This window comes from Manis javanica, chromosome 3, assembly GCF_040802235.1.
Source record: "Manis javanica isolate MJ-LG chromosome 3, MJ_LKY, whole genome shotgun sequence".
Lineage (NCBI taxonomy): Eukaryota > Metazoa > Chordata > Mammalia > Pholidota > Manidae > Manis > Manis javanica.
This window is the reverse complement of record NC_133158.1, coordinates 217365886-217388313: the sequence shown is the minus strand read 5'-3', so window position 1 is coordinate 217388313 and position 22428 is coordinate 217365886. Positions and strand designations below refer to the sequence as shown.

Sequence of the window (22428 nt, the reverse complement as noted above, 5' to 3'; positions counted from 1 at the left end):
GTAGCAAACAGCTCTTAAGTAGCCACAACCCCAGGGCTCAGGGCAAAGGCAGCAGGCAGAAACACCCCCCCTGCAGCTGTGCCCTTAACAGGGGTGTGTGCACGCTTCAGAGCTGCTGCCTGAGTCTGGGTGCTGACTGAGGTCGCCTCTCTGGCGGACGTGCCTTGGCACACTCTCGGCTGCCAGGGGACACTCAGGCTGAAGTGGGGCACTTGGACGATCACAGAGACGGAAGCTCGGGCAGGGTCGGATGACAAAGTTCGCCCACTACATGAAGCCACTCTTTCAAACTAGGAGAGGGGGCTGTTTTACCTCACCCAGGGAAACCAACACAGTGTCAGAAAAAATGAATATAAGAATACATTCCAAAGAAAAGAAAAAGCTAAACCTCAGAAAAAGACATCAATGACATGGAAATAAGTGATCTACCTGATGAAAAATTTAAAAAATGGTCCTAAAGATGCTCACCAAGCTCAAAAGAACAACTGATGAACAAAGTAAAAATTTCAACAGAGAATGTAAGAAAGGAGCAAACAGACATCGCAATTCTACAGGACACAATAAGTGAACTGAGAAACACATAGAGGGTTTCAACAGCAGACTAGATGGACAGAAGAAAGGACCAGTGACTCAGGGCAGAAGAATTCAGTCAGAGCAACAAAAAGAAAAAATGAGTTGAGTGAAGACAGATTGAAGGACTTATGGGAAAATATCAAGTAAACCACAATCATATATACAGGTCCCAGATGGAAAGAAATGGACAGAAAACATTTGAAGCAATAATGACTGAAAACTTCCCTAACCTGGGGAAGGTACAGACCGCCAGATCTAAGGAGTCCAGAGAGTCTCAAATAATCCAAAGGGATCCATACCAAGACACATGATTGACATGTCAGAAGCGAAAGACAAGGAAAGAATCTTTAAAGCAGGAAAGAGAAACAACTTATTTTGCACAAGGAAAACCCCATAAAACTAACAGCAAAATTTTCATCAGAAACTTTGCAGGCCAGAAGGGAATGGCAAGATTTATCCAAGTTTGGGAAACAAACACACACTTCCAACCAGGAATATGCTGCCCAGCAAATTTATTCAGATTTGGAAAGATAAGGAGTTTCGTAAATGAGCAAAAGGGAAGTGAGTGCATCACCGCTAAAGTAGCCTAACAAGAAATGTGAAAGGAACTTATCTAAAATGGAAAGAAGGCTCCAATTCCTAACAAGAAAACACAGAAGAATAAGTCTCCCTAAATGTGAATACATAGTAAAGGTAGGGATTAATCACTTATAAAGTTAGTATGAAGGTTAAAATACAAAAGGACTAAAAATAACTACAATTTCTCAAGGTATATACAAGATATCTGAATAGTAACATCAAAAAGTTAATACAGGAGACAGTAAAAATTGTAGAGCTTTAGAATGCATTCAAACTTAAGCTGTTACCAACTTAAAATAGACTTATTTATAAGGAAGCTGTTTTAGATAAGTCTCATGGTAACCACAAAGCAGAAATCTGTAACAGATACACAAGATAGAATAAGGAGTCTAAGCACACTGCTATAGAAAATGATCAAATCCCAAAGAAGATAACAAGAGAAAGACATAGGAATTACAAAACAAGAAATAACAAAATAACAATAAACACACAACTACAAGATTTAATTTAAATATAAATGGACTAAATTCTCCAGTCAAGAGACACAGACTGGCTGAATGCATTAAAAAAAAAGACCCATCTATATGTCCCCCTAAAACAGACTTCAGAGATGTAAGGACACCAGACTGAAAGTGAAATGGAAAAAATATTCCATGAAAATGGAGGCCAAAAGACTGCTTTAAATGTTCCTTGTAAAGACATTTAATTCGTTGTTCAGGCATATTTATTTGTCATTTAAGATTGTTCATTAGTAATTATCTTTAAAATCTTAAAAGAATCATTATTAATGCAAAATCTTACTTTTTAAAATGTCTATTTCTTATACTGTTTTTAAATAGCTTGCTATACTTAGTGTTTTTTGGACTAAAAAAAAAAAGAAGAGGGACGGAGCCAAGATGGCAGTGTGAGTAGGACAATGGGAATCTCCTCCCAAAACCATATATATTTTTGAAAATACAACAAAGACAACTCTTCCTAAAAGAGAGACCAGAGGACACAGGACAACAGCCAGACCACATCCATACCTGCAAGAACCCAGCGCCTCAAGAAGGGGGTAAGATACAAGCCCCGGCCCGGCGGGTCCTGAGCGCCCCTCCCCCCAGCTCCCGGCGGGAGGAGAGGAGTCAGCAGGGAGGGGGAGGGAGCCCAGGACTGCTGAACACCCAGCCCCAGCCATCTGCACCAGAGCACAGACACAGTGCATGCATGGGGTGCTGGAAACTAGGGAAGCAGGACAGTAAGACCTGTGAGTGGGTCCCGCAGCCGGCACCCCAGGGACAAAGAAAAGCGAGTGCTTTGTGAAAGTCTTAAAGGGACAGGGACCCCACAGCTGGACGGAAGCATCCCCGGGACACTTAGCCCAGCAGCTGGGAATCCCAGGGAACTCCAGGCGCCCTAACCCCCTGGGCAGCAGCACAGGTCGGAGGACCCTCACAATGATAAACACCCTCCCGGCTGTTTCCCCTCCGACGCGGCTCCACCATATCGGAGCAGCAGCCCGAGGCAGGCCACGTCCACAGCAACTGCGGAGCTAAACTCCATAGTGGCCAGACAAGAATCAGAGGCCCGTCTGCGTGCAGCTGCCCAGCACAAGCCGCTAGAGGAAGCTGTTCTCCCAGGAGAGGAAGGCCACAAACCAGCAAGAAGGGACATTCTCCCAGCCGACACACGTGCCAGCTCCACACAGCTACCTCGATCACCATGAAAAGGCAGAATTGATACAGACCAAAATCACAGAGTCAACCATTGAGAAGGAGACAGACCTAACCAATCTTCCTGAAAAAGAATTCAAAATAAAGGTCATAACCATGCTGACGGAGCTGCAGAGAAATATGCAAGAGCAAAGGGATGATGTCTGGAAGGAGATTACAGAAATGAAACAATCTCTGGAAGGATTTATAAGCAGAATGGATAAGATGCAAGAGGCCATTGATGGAATAGAAACCAGAGAACAGGAACGCATAGAAGCTGACACAGAGATAAAAGGATCTCAAGGAATGAAACAATATTAAGAGAACTGTGTGACCAATCCAAAAGGAACAATATCTGCATTATAGGGGTACCAGAAGAAGAAGAGAGAGAAAAAGGGATAGAAAGTGTCTTTGAAGAAATAATGGCTGAAAACTTCCCCAAACTGGGGGAGGAAATCATCAATCAGACCACAGAAGTACACAGAACTCCCAACAGAAAGGGACCAAAGGAGGACAACACCAAGACAGATAATAATTAAAATGGCAAAGATCAAGGACAAGGATAGTTTTAAAGGCAGCTAGAGAGAGGAAAAAGGTCACCTACAAAGGAAAACCCATCAGGCTAACATCAGACTTCTCAACAGAAACCTTACAGGCCAGAAGAGAATGGCATGATATATTTAATGCAATGAAACAGAAGGGCCTTGAACCAAGAATACTGTATCCAGCACGATTATCATTTAAATATGAAGGAGGGATTAAACAATTCCCAGACAAGCAAAAGTTGAGGGAAATTGCCTCCCACAAACCACCTCTACAGGGTATTTTAGAGGGACTGCTGTGGATGGAAGCACTCCTAAGACTAAATAGATGTCACCAGAGAAAATAAAATCACAGCAAAGAAAGCAGACCAACCAAATACTAACTAAAGGCAAAAAATAAAGTCAACTACCCACAAAAGCATTTAAAGGAAAAACAAAAGAGCACAGCCAACATACAAAGAATGGAGGAGGAGGAATAAGAAGGGAGAAAAATAATCACCAGACAGTGTATATAACAGCTCAATAAGCGAGTTAAGTTAGGCAGTAAGATACTAAAGAAGCTAACCTTGAACCTTTGGTAACCATGAATCTAAAGCCTGCAATTGCGATGAGTACATATCTTTCACTAATCACCCTAAATGTAAATGGACTGAATGCATCAATCAAAAGACACAGAGTAATAGAATGGATGAAAAAGCAAGACCCATCTATATGCTGCTTACAAGAAACTCACCTCAAATCCAAAGACATGCACAGACTAAAAGTCAAGGGATGGAAAAAGATATTTCATGCGAACAACAGGGAGAAAAAAGCAGGTGTTGCAATACTAATATCAGACAAAATAGACTTCAAAATAAAGAAAGTAACAAGAGATAAAGAAGGACATTATGTAATGACAACAGGCTCAGTCCAACAGGAGGATATAACCATTATAAATATATATGCACCCAACACAGGAGCACCAGCATATGTGAAACAAATACTAACAGAATTAAAGGAGAAACTAGAATGCAATGCATTCATTTTAGGAGACTTCAACACGCCACTCACTCCAAAGGATAGATCCACTGGGCAGAAAATAAGTAAGGACACAGAGGCACTGAACAACACACTAGAACAGATGGACCTAATAGACATCTATAGAACTCTACATCCAAAAGCAACAGGATACACATTCTTCTCAAGTGCACATGGAACATTCTCCAGAAAAGAACACATACTAGGCCACAAAAAGTGCCTCAGTAAATTCCAAAATATTGAAATTCTACCAACCAACTTTTCAGACCACAAAGGTATAAAACTAGAAATAAATTGGACAAAGAAAACAAAAAGGCTCACAGACACATGGAGGCTTAACAACATGCTCCTAAATAATCGATGGATCAACAAACAAATTAAAATAGAGATCAAGGAATATATGGAAACAAATGACAACAACACAAAGCCCCAACTTCTGTGGGACACAGCAAAAGCAGTCTTAAGAGGAAAGTATGTAGAAGTCCAGGCATACTTAAAAAAGGAAGAACAACCCCAAATGAATAGTCTAACATCACAGTTATCACAATTGGAAAAAGAAGAACAAATGAGGCCTAAAGTCAGCAGAAGGAGGGACATAATAAAGATCAGAGAAGAAATAAATAAAATTGAGAAGAATAAAACAATAGAAAAAAATCAATGAAACCAAGAGCTGGTTCTTTGAGAAAATAAACAAAATAGATAAGCCTCTAGTCAAACTTATTAAGAGAAAAAGAGAATCAACACACATCAACAGAATCAGAAATGAGAAAGGAAAAATCATGACAGACTCCACAGAAATACAAAGAATTATTAGAGACTACTATGAAAACCTATATGCTAACACAAGCTGGAAAACCTAGAAGAAATGGACAACTTCCTAGAAAAATACAACCTTCCAAGACTGACCAAGGAAGAAACACAAAAGTTAAACAAACCAATTACGAGCAAAGAAATTGAAGCGGTAATCAAAAAATTACCCAAAAACAAAACCCCCGTGGCCAGATGGATTTACCTTGGCATTTTATCAGACATACAGAGAAGACATAATACCCATTCTCCTTAATGTTTTCCAAAAAATAGAAGAGGAGGGAATACTCCCAAACTCATTCTATGAAGCCAACATCAGCCTAATACCAAAACCAGGCAAAGACCCCACCAAAAAAGAAAACTACAGACCAATATCCCTGATGAACGTAGATGCAAAAATACTCAACAAAATATTAGCAAACCGAATTAAAAAATGTATCAAAAGGATCATACACCACGACCAAGTGGGATTCATCCCAGGGATGCAAGGATGGTACAACACTTGAAAATCCATCAACATCATCCACCACATCGACAAAAAGGACAAAAACCACATGATTATCTCCACAGATGCTGAAAAAGCATTCAACAAAATTCAACATCCATTCATGATAAAAACTCTCAGCAAAATGGGCATAAAGGGCAAGGACCTCAACATAATAAAGGCCATATATGATAAACCCACAGCTAACATCATACTGAACAGAGAGGAGCTGAAAGCTTTTCCTCTAAGGTCGGGAACAAGACAGGGATGCCCACTCTCCCCACTGTTGTTTAACATAGTACTGGAGGTCCTAGCCATGGCAATCAGACAAAACAAAGAAATACAAGGAATCCAGATTGGTAAAGAAGAAGTTAAACTGTCATTTGCAGATGACATGATATTGTACATAAAAAACCCTAAAGACTCCACTCCAAAACTACTAGAACTGATATTGGAATACAGCAAAGTTGCAGGATACAAAATTAACACACAGAAATCTGTAGCTTTCCTATACACTAACAATGAGCCAGTAGAAAGAGTAATCAGGATAACAACTCCATTCACAATTGCATCAAAAAGAACAAAATACCTAGGAATAAACCTAACCAAAGAAGTGAAAGACCTTATACCCTGAAAACTGTAAGACACTCAAGAGAAATTAAAGAGGTCACTAACAAATGGAAACTCTCCCGATGCTCATGGCTAGGAAGAATTAATATCATCAAAATGGCCATCCTGCCCAAAGCAATATACAGATTTGATGCAATCCCTATCAAATTACCAACAACATTCTTCAACAAACAGGAACAAATAGTTCAAAAATTCATGTGGAAACACCAGAGACCCCGAATAGCCAAAGCAATCCTGAGAAGGAAGAATAAAGTTGGGGAATCTTGCTCTCCAACTTCAAGCTCTACTACAAAGCCACAGTAATCAAGACAATTTGTTACTGGCACAAGAACAGAGCCACAGACCAGTGGAACAGAATAGAGACCCCAGATATTAACCCAAACATATATGGTCAATTAATATACAATAAAGGAGCCATGGACACACAATGGGGAAATGACAGTCTCTTCAACAGATGGTGCTGGCAAAACTGGATGGCTACATGTAAGAGAATGAAACTGGATCACTGTCTAACCCCATATACAAAAGTAAATTCGAAATGGATCAAAGACTTGAATGTAAGTCATGAAACCATAAAACTCTTAGAAAAAAACATAGGCAAAAATCTCTTGGACATAAATTTGAGTGACTTCTTCATAACATATCTCCCCAGGCAAGGAAAACAAAAGCAAAAATGAACAAGTGGGACTACATCAAGCTGAAAAGCTTCTGTACAGCAAAGGACACCATCAATAGAACAAAAAGGTATCCTACAGTATGGGAGAACATATTCATAAATGACAGATCCGATAAAGGCTTGACATCCAAAATATATAAAGAGCTCATACACCTCAACAAACAAAAAGCAAATAATCCAATTAAAAAATGGGCAGAGAAGCTGAGCAGACAGTTCTCCAAAAAAGAAATTGATGGCCAACAGACACATGAAAAGATGCTCTACATCCCTATCATCAGAGAAATGCAAATTAAAAGCACAATGAGATATCACCTCACACCAGTAAGGATGGCCACCATCCAAAAGACAAACAAAAACAAATGCTGGCGAGGATGTGGAGAAAGGGGAACCCTCTTACACTGCTGGTGGGAATGTAAATTAGTTCAACCATTGTGGAAAGCAGTATGGAGGTTCATCAAAATGCTCAAAATAGAAATACCATTTGACCCAGGAATTTCAGTTCTTGGAATTTACCCTAAGAATGCAGCAGCCCAGTTTGAGAAAGACAGATGCACCCCTATGTTTATCGCTGCACTATTTACAATAGCCAAGAAATGGAAGTAACCTAAGTGTCCATCGGTAGATGAATGGATAAAGAAAAGGTGGTACATATACACAATGGAATATTACTCAGCCATAAGAAGAAAACAAATCCTACCATTTGCAACAACATGGATGGAGCTAGAGGGTATTATGCTCAGTGAAATAAGCCAGGCAGAGAAAGACAAGTACCAAATGATTCCCCTCATATGTGGAGTATAAGAACAAAGAAAAAGTGAAGGAACAAAACAGTAGCAGAATCACAGAATCCAAGAATGTACTAACATTTACCAAAGGGAAAGGGACTGGGGAGAATGGGAGGGAAGGGAGGGATAAGGGGGGGAGAAGAAAGGGGGCATTAGGATTAGCATGTATAGTGCGTGGGGGGCACGGGGAGGGCTGCGCAACACAGAGAAGACAAGTAGTGATTCTGCAACATCTTACTACACTGATGGACAGTGACTGTAATGGGGTTTGTGGGGGGCACTTGGTGAAGGGGGGACCCTAGTAAACATAATGTTCTTCATGTAATTGTAGATTAATGATAACAAAAAAAAAAGAGTACAGCATTAAAAAAAAAGAGAGAAGAATAACAACAAAAAGCTTGCACTTCTTCCACTGAGATCCGTGCAGCTCATTACTGGACCAGACCTTAAAGCCTCAAGACAAGGGTTAATCTTCAACAACTGAGATGTCTGTAGGATGGGTCAACTATATCACACTCTTATGTGTAGACTACTTTGCCCAGCTGCTCAGCTGGGAGTAAAGCCAATCAAAGAAACGAGACACTAACTTCACACCTCCATCTAAGTGAAACATTTAAAAACCGTCAGTCCAGGCATTTGGAAAAGGAACACGTTTAACAACAGCAGTGCTGCTAAAGTACCCAGTAAACACTCGTTCTGGCAATGGCCCACAAGGTTAACCTCTACAGAACTCAGCCTGACACCATGAAATAATCCATTCAGTCATACGATAATTGTTACCACTTTTGAAACAAAAATACATAAATTAAGGTAATAGCTGTGTATATCATCGGCAAATGTCACATGGAAATTGCTACAGCCTGTAAGGTCCATACCATTTAGAAAACACACCCAGTCACTGTTCTTTTCAGACATATTTATATAAAGATGATAATCAACATCTGTAGCATCAATAGGCTTGATCAGCAGATGTCAGCCACAAAGTCATGACTGTGCAGCCAACACCAAAGGGCCAGCGCTCATCACTGAAGCAGCCAATGACTGTCAATCACATGACAAGCTGCAGCCCTCCATCCACCACCAGGACGTGCCCCGTGACATACGGAGATTCTAGAAGAAACACCACCGCCTGGGCCACGTCAGCAGGTTCCCCAAACCTCCCCAGAGGGATACTTTTCTTTAAATGTTCTTCCTTCAAGTCTTTTGTCATTTCTGTATGAACAAATCCTAAAAGAGAAATGTTTATTTAGTTGAAAAGACACTAAGACATGTGCTCAATTTCAAACAAAAATGAATTTGCTCCTGAAAATTCGAGATTAATAAACTATGTGTAGCAAATAGAGTTTTGCAAAAGTCAAGTAACCAAATCTACAATTTCACTCAATTTAACTCAATGTACATTTACTGAACACTAAAATATTTGACCCCCAAATATTGGGCCCAACTCATAATACAATGTAAGTGGATGGATACAAACATGAATCAAAATTCCATTCCTTCGGGAACCTAACATTTATGAAGAAATACTCATCTGTACCCCTAATTATAAAAGGAAGCCTAGTGAATATCCATATAGAGGTATATACAGAGTACACAGAGCTGATTAATTTTCACCTTTCCTGGGGGGAGAGCAATGGAGCAGGTTTGAGGGGAGGAAGGGTCACAAAGGGGGTCACGTGAGCTGACGTGGCAATTCTGGCAAGTGACGTTTCGCTTGCTACAGCTAAGGTGGCTGAGAACGGACCAACACAGCTGACCCTGAACACAGGTTTTAACTTCAAGGGCCCACTTGTACATGGATTTTTTTCAATAAAGATACTGAAAAATATTGGGTGACTTATAAGAACTTGAAACTTTTCCTTTTTCCTGCTGACTTTAAGAATACAGTACATAATCCATAACATACAAAACATGGATTAATCGACTATTCGTGCTGCCAGTAAGACTCCAGATCAACAGCAAGCTATCAGTAGTTAAGTTTTTGGGGAGTCAAAAGTTATACATGGAGGTAGGGTCTCAAGATGGCATGAGTAGGGCAGCAGAAATCTCTTCCCAAAACCATATATATTTTGAAAATACAACAAATACAGCTCTTCCTAAAAGAGAGACCAGAAGATACAGGACAACAGCCAGGCTACATCTACACCTGTGAGAACCCAGCACCTCACAAAGGGGGTAAGATACAAGCCTCAGCCCGGCGGGACCCGAGCACCCCACACCCCAGCTCCGGGTGGGAGGAAAGAATCAGAGTGGGGAGGGAGTCGGAGCCCAGGACTGCTATATAACCAGCCCTAGTAACGTGAACGGGGAGCACAGACACACATTGCATGGTGTACTGGATATTAGGGAAACAGAAAAGTAAAATCCAAGATGCAGACTGTGAGCAGGTCCCCACAGCCGGCTCCCCTGGGACAAAAGAAAAGCGGGCACTTTTTAGAAGTCTTAAAGGGACAAGGGCTCAACAGCTGGACAAATCGTCCCAGCACACTCAGCCCAGCAGGCTAGGAATCTTGAGGAACTTCAGGCTCCCTAATCCCCTAGGGGGTAACACAGCCCCAAAGCCCCTCACAGCGATAAGCAGCCTGCCATTCATTCCCCCCGGCCGGTGCTGCAAGCGGACCGGCTGACCCGCCGCAGCTGTGGAGCAGCCGAACAGCCCACCCACAGCAACCACCCAGAGACTGCCTTCTGGCGTGCCGGTAACCGGCACAGGCAGCAGAAGCCGGAGCAAGGTCCAGAAGGCACGAAGGGGCGCCGTTCTCGCAGGAGAACACACCCAGCGTGGCTGCGACCCCACACAGTGTGCTAGGCTATCCCGAGGGCTGCCCCACCCACGGCAGTTCAGGAGATTATCCCAGAGACTGCTCCCGATGTGCAGGTAGATGGCACAGAGGGCGGAGGAGGGCTAGGTGACCAACAAGCAGGAAGGGACTTCGTTCTCCCAGCTGGCACACATGCCACTTGCCTGCGACCACTTCTGTCGCCATGAAAAGGCAGAAGAATCTGGTCTAGTCAAAAATCACTCAGACAACCCCAGAGAGAGGGCCTGGGGAGACAGATATAACCAATCTTCCTGAAAAAGAATTCAAAATAAAAGTCATAACCATGCTGATGGACCTGCAGAGAAATATGCAAGAGCTAAGGGATGACGTCCGGAGGGAGATTACAGAAATGAAACAATCTCTGGAAGGACGTACGAGCAGACTGGATGAGGTGCAAGAGGCTGTTAATGGAACAGAAATCAGAGAACAGGAACACAGAGAAGCTGAGCAGAGAGAGATGAAAGGATCTCCAGGAATGAAAGAATATTAAGAGAACTATATAACCAATCCAAATGGAATAATATTCACATTTAAGGGGTACTAGAAGAAGAAGAAGAGAGAGAAAAAGGGATAGAGTGTGTCTTTGAAAAAATAATGGCTGAAAACTACCCCAAGGTGGGGAAGGAAACAGTCTCTCAGACCATGGAAGCCCACAGATCTCCCAACACAAAGGACCCAAGGAGGACAACACCAAGACACATAATAATTAAAATGGCAAACATCAAAGACAAGGACAGAGTATTAAAGGCAGCCAGAGAGAAAAAAGGTCACCTACAAAGGAAAACCCATCAGGCTATCATCAGACTTCTCAGCAGAAACTTTACAGGCCAGAAAAAAATGGCATGATACATTTAATGCACTGAAACAGAAGGGCCTTAAAACAAGAATACTGTATCCAGCACAATTATCATTTAAATTTGAAGGAGAGATTAAACAATTTCCAGACAAGCAAAAGTTGAGGGAATTTGCCTCCCACAAACCACCTCTGATGGAAGCACTCCTAAGGCTAAACAGATGTCACCAGAGAAAATAAAATCACACCAAAGAAAGCAGACCAACCAAATACTAACTAAAGGCAAAAAGTGAAATCAAATATCCACAAAAGCAGTCAAAGGAAACACAAAAGAGTACAGAATAAAACACTTAACATATAAAGAATGGAGGAGGAAGAAAAGAAGGAAGAGAAATAAAGAATCATCAGACTGTGCTTATAATAGCGTAATAAGAGAGTTAAGTTCGATGGTTAGATTGTAAAGAAGCTACCCTTGAACCTTTGGTAACCACGAATCCAAAGCCTTCAATGGCAATAAGTACGTATCTTGCGATAATCATCCTAAATGTAAATGGACTGAATGCACCAATCAAAAGACACAGAGTAACAGAATGGATAAAAAAGCAAGACCCATCTATATGATGCTTACAAGAGACTCACCTCAAACCTAAAGACATGCACAGACTAAAAGTCAAGGGATGGAAAAAAGATATTTCATGCAAACAATAGGGAGAAAAAAGTAGGTGCTGTAGTACTTGTATCAGAAAAAATAGACTTCAAAACAAAGAAAATAACAAGAGATAAAGAAGGACATTACATAATGATAAAGGGCTCAGTCCAACAAGAGGATATAACCATTATAAATATATATGCACCCAATACAGGGGCACCAACATATGTGAAAGAAATACTAACAGAATTAAAGAAGGAAATAGAATGCAATGCATTCGTTCTAGGAGACTTCAACACTCCACTCACTCTGAAGGACAGATCCACCAGACAGAAAATAAGTAAGGACACAGAGGCACTGAACAACACAGTAGAACAGATGGACGTAATAGACATCTACAGGACTCTATACCCAAAAGCAGCAGAATACACATTCTTCTCAAGTGCACATGGAACATTTTCAAGAATAGACCACATATTAGGGCAAAAAGAGCCTCAGTAAATTCAAAAAGATTGAAATTCTACCAACCAACTTCTCAGATCACAAAGTATAAAACTAGAAATAAATTGTACAAAGAGAACAAAAAGGCTCACAAACACATGGAGGCTTAACAACATGCTCCTAAATAACCAATGGATCAATGACCAAATTAAAACAGAGATCAAGCAATATATGGAGACAAATGACAACAACAGCACAAAGCCCCAAGATCTTTAGGGAAGACTATACAAACACACTTCAACAACACTCATAAAATTTCCCTTTGTATACAAACTGGCCTCCCACTATTTAGCCCGTTGCCTTGACAACTAATTCATTCTGACAATGTTAAGCATTCCATCCTTTGTTTCCATAAAGTCTTAATACGGTACTTGTACATTCACCACATCTAACCACAAGTAATCTACTCTGTAAATGGTTAAATCAAGGTAATGCTGAAATCACTGGGGGCATAAAGTGTCCACACAAACAGAACACAGTGCCAAGGTGACCGGGCAGCTTTTGGATTATCTTCTTGTTTTCAAAACAAGGATGTATCTAAACAACATTTATCAAATGTTCATGGATTTGGACCATCTGAATTCAGCTTGTCTTTGTGACTAAGCCATGAATTTGGAAGAAAACACGTCACAGAGCAAAAGGGCTCTCGGGACCTCCAGCAGTTCCCAGACCCCTGCTGGCCCAACATCAGGGCCAAGGAAGCCCCAGCTGGGGTCCGCGCCGCAGCTGCAAGGACTGGACAAGGAACGGGGGCAGATGTCCCCTTCCGCCTATTCTTTCTTACAAACAACCAATGAGAAAAAAGTCTTTTCTTATATAGGTGATCAATTTTTAATATCTAAATAAGCTTGGACAAATGTTCCAAGGCCAACTAGCAGTGGTATATGAAAACTCGTTTTATTCAAAAGTCAAGTAAACACCTAACCAAAGTTTCTATCACAGGCACCAATGAGTGACCGTGTAGGTCTGAGCCTTATCATCTTTTCATTGCCATCTTCACTAATCCAAGCAATACTATCAACAGTACCTTAGAAAAGGGCAAATAATGTAAGAGTGATGAGATTAGAAGATCCCAGATAGTTTAGACAGACCATATTAGAAAAAGGACAGAAAGACCCTGAAGCTAATGATGACATAAAAGAAATCTAAGGGGCGATTATTTTCAATGGGGCCATTTACAGTAGCTGAAAATCAAGACAGAGGTTTTAGTTAACAGCTCTGCCATGTACAGCTGTCTAACCTTTGCTAAGTCCCTGTCTCCTAGGACCTAGTGTTCCAAACTGTTAAAACGATTGGAATAAACAATCTCTAAGATCCTTCCCACCCTATGTTGTTCCATAATCAGTGCAAAGTTTACAGAAATTTTGTATAAAATATGAAGTTCAAGGAATTTTCTTCTAGTCACCAGTCATTATTTTTCACAATCACTTTAGAACTATTCTACCCAGATGTCAATCTATTAAGTGCCAATTAATGTTTTCTTTCTTTATACATCAAAAATCATAATTATTTCAATAAATCAATGAAACACACAAATGTGTATCTGTATTTAAACAAATACATGCAGAATTGCATTTGTTTTTATTTTTTTAATATTCATTTGGTCCAAGATGAGTTCATCCTGTGTGATATGATCTCTGTGCACTTGGCCCGAAGCCCACTTGCTCTATTCTGCCCGTGAGCTGCAGCTCTGCTGGCCGGGTTCTTCCCACATGTTCAACAGGAACATGAGGGTCCAGCCCAGACTTCCTGCAGGCCGGCTGTGCTGTAAGCGTCCCACTATTACACAACTGTGAAAATCCACTAGACGGCCATCATCTTCACTGCTGGCCACTCCGAAATACGCCTGGTTCTAGAAGCCTTGTTTCGTCCGAGCACTGCCTCCTGCACGTGGACCAGGCCTTGCTGGTGCCAGTAAACGCGTGCTCCCACTCGCCACCACGTCCCCCACCTCCTCCCTTGCGCTCACAGTGAGCCTCAGAGCCCGACTGCTTCATCAGAGACATCCACAGCTGAATCACGGTGCCCCTGTGGCTTGGGTTCTGCTGTTCTTGGGCAGCAGCAGCAGCATTAAGTAAATATGTTATTAGGCCTGTTTTTCACAGTAATAGAAGAAAAAGAAGCCAGAGAAGATGGTGATGGATGGATCAGTAATACGAGAGAACCAGAAGAATGCCCGTGCCACGGAAGCCGAAGGAAGAAGAGAACCTTGGGAAGAGAACTGTGGAAATCTCAGGGAGGCTGGGGACTGACACACAACAGTCCACAATGCAGGAGGGGCCGGGCTGGCTTTGGGGAAGAGAAGTGTTGGCCAAGAACTTCTACATTCTCACCTTCTGTTTCTACTGCTTGAAATATTTTCTCAACACATAGTAATTTTTAAAGAAAGTAAGTCAAAATCCTCTCTGGGTCCTCCACCACCTCATGGAGGCGCCCACTAACAGGAAGCTGGTGCACATCCCCACACATGGCTCGGGAGTGCGAGATGGCAGCCTCCTTGGAGGGCAGTTTGGGAAAAAATTGTATATACAGTAAACTATACCTCAATAAAGTTGTTCAAAAAACATTACAAATGCATATACCCTTTAGATATACGCACACACATGCAAAGTGACACTCTACAATAATTTTCACTGCAACTTTGCTATTACTGGAAATAATCCAAGTGTCTTGCTATCGGGATGGATAAATAAACAGTGTGCCCCTTTGGCCACAAAAAAATAAAACAAAATCACAGCTAAAACCTTGCTACTTCATAGAAAGATGTTTCTTCCTCCTGAGTCTCTGTACATATCTTTTTTTCCTTCAAATGCTTGTGTTGGAACTCTCACCTCAATTCTGGGTGGCGCTCTAGGGCACAGTGAAACCCGGTGAAAGGCGCCTGGCCTATCCTGAGAACAAACATGTGACCTCCAGTGATGGTCCTGTGAAGGAGTGTCGGCTTTCTGGAGTAACGGATTCGCCGGGTACTGTTCATGAATGCTTTGTGCAACGAGCACATGGATTACCTACAGAGCCGTGTTTGATTATTTCCTCTGGATTAAAGGTGTATTGAATTACTGAGCTACTCGGGCATTTTAAACATAAAGATGTATCACTCCCACAATACACACCTATGAATTACATGCAGGCAGGAGATGCATTATGTGGGGGGTCTGCTTCGGCAAACTGACATCTAAATTACCTACGTGGGCGTCCCAGGGAGCGGCAAGTCACCAACACCCCAGGAGGAGGACACTTACAACGGGAACAGTTCTCCAAAGGCGCACAGTCTGGGCTTGCCAACTCGGGGTGTGCGTCACCAACACTCCCCCACCACCCCACTCACTTGGAACTCTTACATTCAGCTCTTAGGAGTTCTTAAGTTATAACTCATTCTTAAATGGGAAGTTTCTCTTGTGGTTTTAGTTTGGGAGTAATCACTCAGTAAAAATGCAGCGTGGTCCATGCACACACACCAGCCTGGCCTCACTCTCGGCGGTGTCCTGAGGCGGGCACACAGCTCGGCAGAAGGCCAGGCGTGGCTCCCCAAGTCCTGGCAGGATGCAGTCACACCTTCCTGCACTTTGCTATTTGGGAGCTCAGTAACAGCGTAGACCCCATGTGCCTATCCAACGCACCGAGAACCACCTGATACTGCTGATGTACTTACAGACACAAGAATAATCTTTGTATTACTGTATAAAACCAAAATGTTCCTGGATTATGTTTAAAAAGAAAGTTTTCACTGACCTGGTGCAACTACATTCACTCTAATTTTCTTTCTTGCTACTTCTTTAGCAAGAGCACGTGAAAACCCAACCAAGCCTCCTTTACTGGCACTGTACACAGTCTGGCCAGAGTTGCCTTTTAAACCAATAACACTTCCTAGGGGGAAAAAGTAAATAAATTCAAACCGATTAATGGGGTTATCTGAATATTAATTTACAGCAAACAAAAAAGATACAAACCATTTTACCTTGTCCTTTCCTAAAATTAGGAATTCTAATCATTGTCATTTGATTAGTAAAGACTTAGTGTACGTGTCTACTCCAGATACATACAGAAAACAGGATATGAAAGAAGCTGTGTAAAAGCTCGAATATAAAGCAGGCTTCAGAACTGGTCCATTAAGTGAAACGAAACCATTCTCATCTCTGAGTAGGTCAGACATGATGAAAATTGTATATATAATACGTAGAAAGTTTTCCAGTAGGAAGAGCTTAAAACCAAAAAGGTCATATAAGGACTGATTAATTTTATGATTCTACAATACAAAAAAATATTAGTACAACTGAGATAAATTCACCAAATGTGAACTACTACTAATTAAAATAGCAAAGCTTTAATTATAAACTCTTTATGTAATTCAGTTACTTCAGTGATGTGTTAGAACTTGTGCTCCCTACTAAACATTCCAGGTGGCCTCATTTCTGTGAACATGAATAAATTATAATTCAAGTATCAACTGTATGCAAATAAATTCTTTCAAAACAGAAGTGAGAAAGTAATTTTCTGCACCAGTGGCCTGTACTTATGATATAAAAATTAACCAAGAACCTCACAAATTTTTGAAAAAGTTTCATTTTATAAAAAGAAAGCATTCCAACATTTTACATTATAACCAAGTCCAATATTAAATATTCATCCACATTCTGTATTATTATATGCCAGTTAATGACTGGCATATAATAAGAGAACTGTGAAGCACAGAAAGAGAAGAGACATAAGAGAGAAGGAATGCAAATAACAGAGGAGACCTGAGAGAAAGAGAAATATGGAGACACACAAAACAGCAAGTAGAATCGAGGCATAGAAGCCAAACAGGAAGCTTCAGGAGCTCTGGTTACGCCACACACTGTTGCTCATGGGTCACAAGGTTGACTTCTGAAATACAAACTCTCTAGCAGTTTAACACAGTCGTTTCGGCAATAAGAGTCTCCTACTTTACTTAAAATTATCTATTAATTTACTTTAGCATGCTTCTAAAAGTTTTGCATGTATACAAAGGACTGACATGAGTTACTTAAGTATATCTAAAAAGGGGATATTTTAGAGTTAAATGCACCCCACATTATCAGGGAATATACACCAGCCAGTATACCAGCCAATAAAAACCCGGAATCATTATTTGGTGTGTTAGAAGGCAAAAGTCAACTCATTTACTAATCTTTTATAAGAAAACTGATCTCTCACACTTCTAAGGGTATATGCCAAAAGTATTCTAATTCTTATTACTACAGTATTACTTCCTTTTCTCAATTTCAAAAGAGAAAAATCCTATATTCTGGTTTGGAAAACCATTTCCTACATTAAAAAGAACAGGGTCATTTAACAAGCAGCATCCCCCTTTTGTGAACTTTTAAGGTATCACCACTAAAATTAAAATTCAAACTACCAAACTCAAATAAAATTTCAAGTTGTTTTGCATTTTAAGGTCTACAGGCACATACTACATGGTGTGTCTGCCCCATCGATCAGACGAACTGAGACTAGGGGTTACTTACATCCACTCTAAGAAACTCAAATGGCTATTCTCTCAAGAAAACAACTTCTTAAACCTCTGTAGACTTATCAGTGACCCATACCACTACTGTAGACAGCATCTCTTAGCCCCCACTACGTAAAACTGTTCAATTCCTTGTCCGTATTTTAAAAACTAGATTTAACATAAAAATCAGGATGTTCAATTTCTCTTAAAAAAGTCAAGATAGTTGGCAAACCTGAGACCACATATGTGCACAGCAGCAATCCCCTGGACCTGAGAGTGGTGCCCCCCTCACTTTCTATATGGCCTCTGGACACTAAGACGTGCATCTTCTGTCATCTACTACATGACCTGTGCTGTCATTCTTCTAATAACTGGTGGTGTCACTCATTTAACACCTGCTTGGCCAACCACTCGAAGAATGTGAATTTGTGATTCCTATTTTACCCTACTTAATCTGCTAATCCAATCCTTTTTCCATAGGCATTAAAAAGACACATTTCATTCAGGTTACACACATGAATAAATTCCAAGTCAGCTATTTAAGTATTTTAATGGTACTATGAGATAATCTTAAATTCATAAAAGCGAAGACTCACCGACATTAACAATCGACCCTCTCTGTTGCTGAATCATACTCTTCACAGCAGCTTTACAGGTCAGCATGGAACCCAGAAGGTTAGTATGAAGCTGGGATATCATATCCTCAGTTTCTGTTCTTACTAAAAGGCTATCCCTGCAAAACAAAGGATGTCACTTAAAAATGAGATAAACAAAGTAAAAAAATACATAACATTTTTACTGAAAGTAGGGTAAAACAAGTGTCTGTATTTGAGCTAGAATACGGAGGGTCCCATTTTTAGCTTGGTTTGAAAGCCACCAAAATGATGACTGATAAGCCAGAAAGGACCCACTTGGGAGCCAGGTTTCTACCCCTCTCAGGTAGAGCGACAAATAATCCTACTGCTGAGAGTGGTACCATGTGGGCAAAGGAGCTTGGATGAACTGGCAACTGCCATACTAAGCCTTTCTTGAGCAAGAAAAGTATCCTAACTATTCTGTCCTAAATTCACCTTAAAAAAAAAAAAACCTGATTCCATTAAGTTCCTGAAATGATAAAACTTATATATGGTGACAGAAGTCAGAATGGTGCTTACCTATAAGGAAGTATTAACTGGGAAGAAACTGAGACAGTCTGGAGAGCTGGAAAAGTTCTACAACTCAGTATGGGTGTCACTAAAATAACGGAATTGCTCAAACTATACCCCTATTGAATGTTTCAAGACAAAAGAAAAGAATGTATGGATTGAAAGACCAAGTTTTCCAATACACAGTTTTTCTTCCAATTGGAAGTAAAACAAGTTAATCAATATATTAACCGATACTAATCAAAGATGTTAGGTTAAAAAAAAAACTATCAGAAATGTACTTAAATTTGTGACCAACCTGTTAATTCCAGCTGCATTTACCAAGAAATTAACTCGACCCAAATTTTTTTCAATCTCTTCAAATGTACTTTGAACTTCATGTTCTTTGGCAACATCACAGCTAAATGCCAAATGATCTCCTATAAAACAAAATCAGTTTCTTTTGGATTGTAACTTAGAATTTAAAAATTACTCAACACACATTTGTTAAACATCTACTCTGAGCTAGGCCTGTTCTGCTCCCTGGAGTTCAGGCTAATAAAACTGGGATGGGGGTACGAGGGCAACTAGGAGAAATAAAGGAAAACAACAGAATGTAAAGCTTAAAACTTTTTTCATCAACAAAAGGGCCTTTTTTGTGCTCATAATCCTTGCAAGATTCAGCACAGAATACTTTCAGCTTTGACACTGACCTATGCCCAATTCAGCAGCCTTCTGGATTTCATATTCCTTTTTTGAAATTATGTCTAATTCCGTTAGGTTTTCGTTGAATTGGTTTCCTGGTCCTGAACATAAACTCCTGGTTTGTTTCTTTGTTTGTTTTACCATGGCACATACATGATAATGACTATTATTCAAGACTGACTATTAGAAGTGAGTAAAAATTGTGAAAACTACAAACCATGAAAAAAAATAACTTTTCAATAAAAACTTACTTTTTAAATGCCCTTTTTAAAAATGTTACCAAAAATGACACGCAAAAATTGCACTTGAAAGCAAGCATTCTCTATTTAATAGTAATTTCAACACTCTGAAATGCAGATTAAAAAAAACTAAACAATTGCTTATGTTCTGGCTGACCTTGCCTAATAGGTTAACACTGAAATTAACCCCGCAAGCCTTTGGAAACGGTTCAGTCATGCGGGAAGTCACATTATCTAGGCGAAAGCCAATTACGCACAGAACACACAACACAAGGACTCGAAGGACGCAAAAGCACCCTGTCCCTCCTTGCTGTCTTGTGAGGTTCACAAACACCCTGGGAAGTTCAACCAACGGCTCTGACCTAGGCCAGCAAACACTAAGGGCTTGGGGTGACCCCAAAGGTCCACCACGTCTCCGCCCCTGCGCCACAGTGACAACAGCAATGGGCACTAGGAGCAGCAAGCGGCACCCACTGCAATCCTCCTTAGTCTGCGGCTTACATGGGGTTTTCCTTTTAGAGAATCTAATACTCTCCCAGCCTACGTCAACGATCAGGGTAAACCCGTCAGTAACGTTACTTTAAAGGCCACAGGGTCACAGCCACCACATGCCTCCCGCGGTGAATGAGGGCACCCGTCCATTCTAGTAGCTAAGTGAGCAGCGGCGACTCAGCGCCGTTCGCACAGTCTATCTCCCCCTACCATCGAGAGACTTAAATCCTTAATGCAACAGTTACTTATCCGTTACTAATAAACAGGCGGAAAAACTGGAGTTCAAATGCAATAAAAAGTAACTGACCAAAACAAGCCTCAACTGCTCATCTGCATAAGTCACCGGGACAATGGAGCGCCTTACGAGCGCTCACGGGGACAGAGAAGCCAGCCGGGCGGACCCCGGGCAGGCAGGGACCCCGGCGCGTGCAGCCTCGGGGCCTGGTGCTCGGCGGCGGCGCCCGCTACCGGCTCCGGTGGGTACCTACCGCCCAGGGCCCCGGCGGCGGCTCTGGCCGCCTCCAGGTTCCTGGCGACGACGGCCAGGCGGTAGCCCTTCTGCGCCAGGAGCTGCGCCACGGCCCTGCCGATGCCGCGCGAGCCCCCGAAGACGGCGCACACTCGGCGCATCCTGGGCCGGGAGCCGCGCGCGCCGAGGGGAGCCCCCGCACCGCCGCGCCGGCGTCACAGCCCGCTTGCCGCCGCCGCGCCGGCAGCCGGACACGTCACGCAGCGCGGGCCGTGACGTCAGCGCGCCGCCTCGGGCGCGGCCGACACGCGGCCGCGGTGCACGCTGGGGCTCGTAGCCCGCAGTGGGCCGCGCTTCTGCTGCCCCTCGGGGCTGAGGGTCGGACCCGGGGCTCGCGGACCGGCCCGTCCGGTGCGCCGGGAGCCGCCCGGGCCGCTGCAGCTCTGCGCTTTCAAACCAGGGCCGTCGCCGCCAGCCGAGAGTAGCCGCCCGCCGGCGAGGCGCACCGCGTCCGGCCTCCGCGGGGCCAAGGGGCGCCCGTCCGGTGAGCCGTCCCCGGGCGGTGCTGCCAGCCCCGAGCAGCGGGAGCCGGACAGTTAAGGCTGCGGCCGGGCTCCGCGGAGCGGCGAGGCCGGCCTGGCGCCGCTCACAGGCGGGACAGGCTCCCGCGGTTCTAACGAGGACGAGCTGAGCGCCCTGCCCTGCGAGGCCCTGAACTGGGAGTCGCGTGTTTGCTGCCGTTAGACTGCGAAAAGAAGCATTTCTTGATGTGTCATTGCTTTAGGTTCAGGAAACTATAATCCATGGTCCCTAGTTCCAAATGCAAACACGGAACAATGGCGCCGAAACGCTAGCAAGTGTTACAAAATCATAGGGAATCATAGGGCAGAAGTGTATGAACACGGGATCTCAGAGAAAAGGATGAAGGAATGCGGAAAAGCTGGACGAGAGGCTGGTTGCAGTTTGATAAAAGAAAGGGAAGAGCAAATTGAACACTATGTTTAAAATATTTCTATTCCACCCAAATCCAAAAGGGGTTTGAAGTGACTTGCAAATACACATGAGTAAGACCTCCCAACCATTAGGACGGCTACTATCAAGGATCAGAAAATAACAAGTGTTGGACAGGATGTGGGAGCCGTGGAACACGTGCCCTGTAGGATGGAATGCAAACAGGTACAGTTGCTTTGGAAAACAACATGGTGGTTCCTCAGAAAATTAAGAATAGAATTACCATATAACCCAGCAATTCCATTTCTGGGTACATACCCGAGAGAACTGAAAGCCATATCTATCCAAGTTCATAGCATTATTCGTAGTAGCTCAGCTGTGAAAGCAAACTGACCACCAACAAAGGATGGATAAGCAAAAGTAGTGTTA

At 42.3% G+C, this 22428-nt stretch overlaps 1 protein-coding gene across 19 annotated transcripts in view; it reads right to left on the bottom strand.

Annotated features, from left to right (window-relative positions):
* Positions 1-21324, bottom strand: part of CBR4 (carbonyl reductase 4) — a 28180-nt gene extending 6856 nt beyond the window's left edge. For 5 of the 19 annotated variants that reach the window (XR_005056122.2, XR_005056128.2, XR_005056132.2 and 2 more), the window contains exons 1-5: positions 21068-21319; positions 19463-19583; positions 18616-18752; positions 16282-16416; positions 8888-9011 (exon numbers count right to left, since the gene is read on the bottom strand). Coding sequence is in view for 3 of the 19 variants with exons in the window: in XM_036998825.2 (XP_036854720.2) it covers positions 8833-9011; positions 16282-16416; positions 18616-18752; positions 19463-19583; positions 21068-21209 (714 nt within the window). In the remaining 16 variants the exon portion in view is untranslated. Of the gene's footprint in view, positions 1-8685; positions 9012-16281; positions 16417-18615; positions 18756-19462; positions 19584-21067 lie in introns of those variants that run through there. The other 14 variants (XR_012129698.1, XR_012129699.1, XR_012129702.1 and 11 more) reach the window with 8 other exon arrangements.
* Between the last annotated feature and the right edge of the window lie 1104 nt (positions 21325-22428).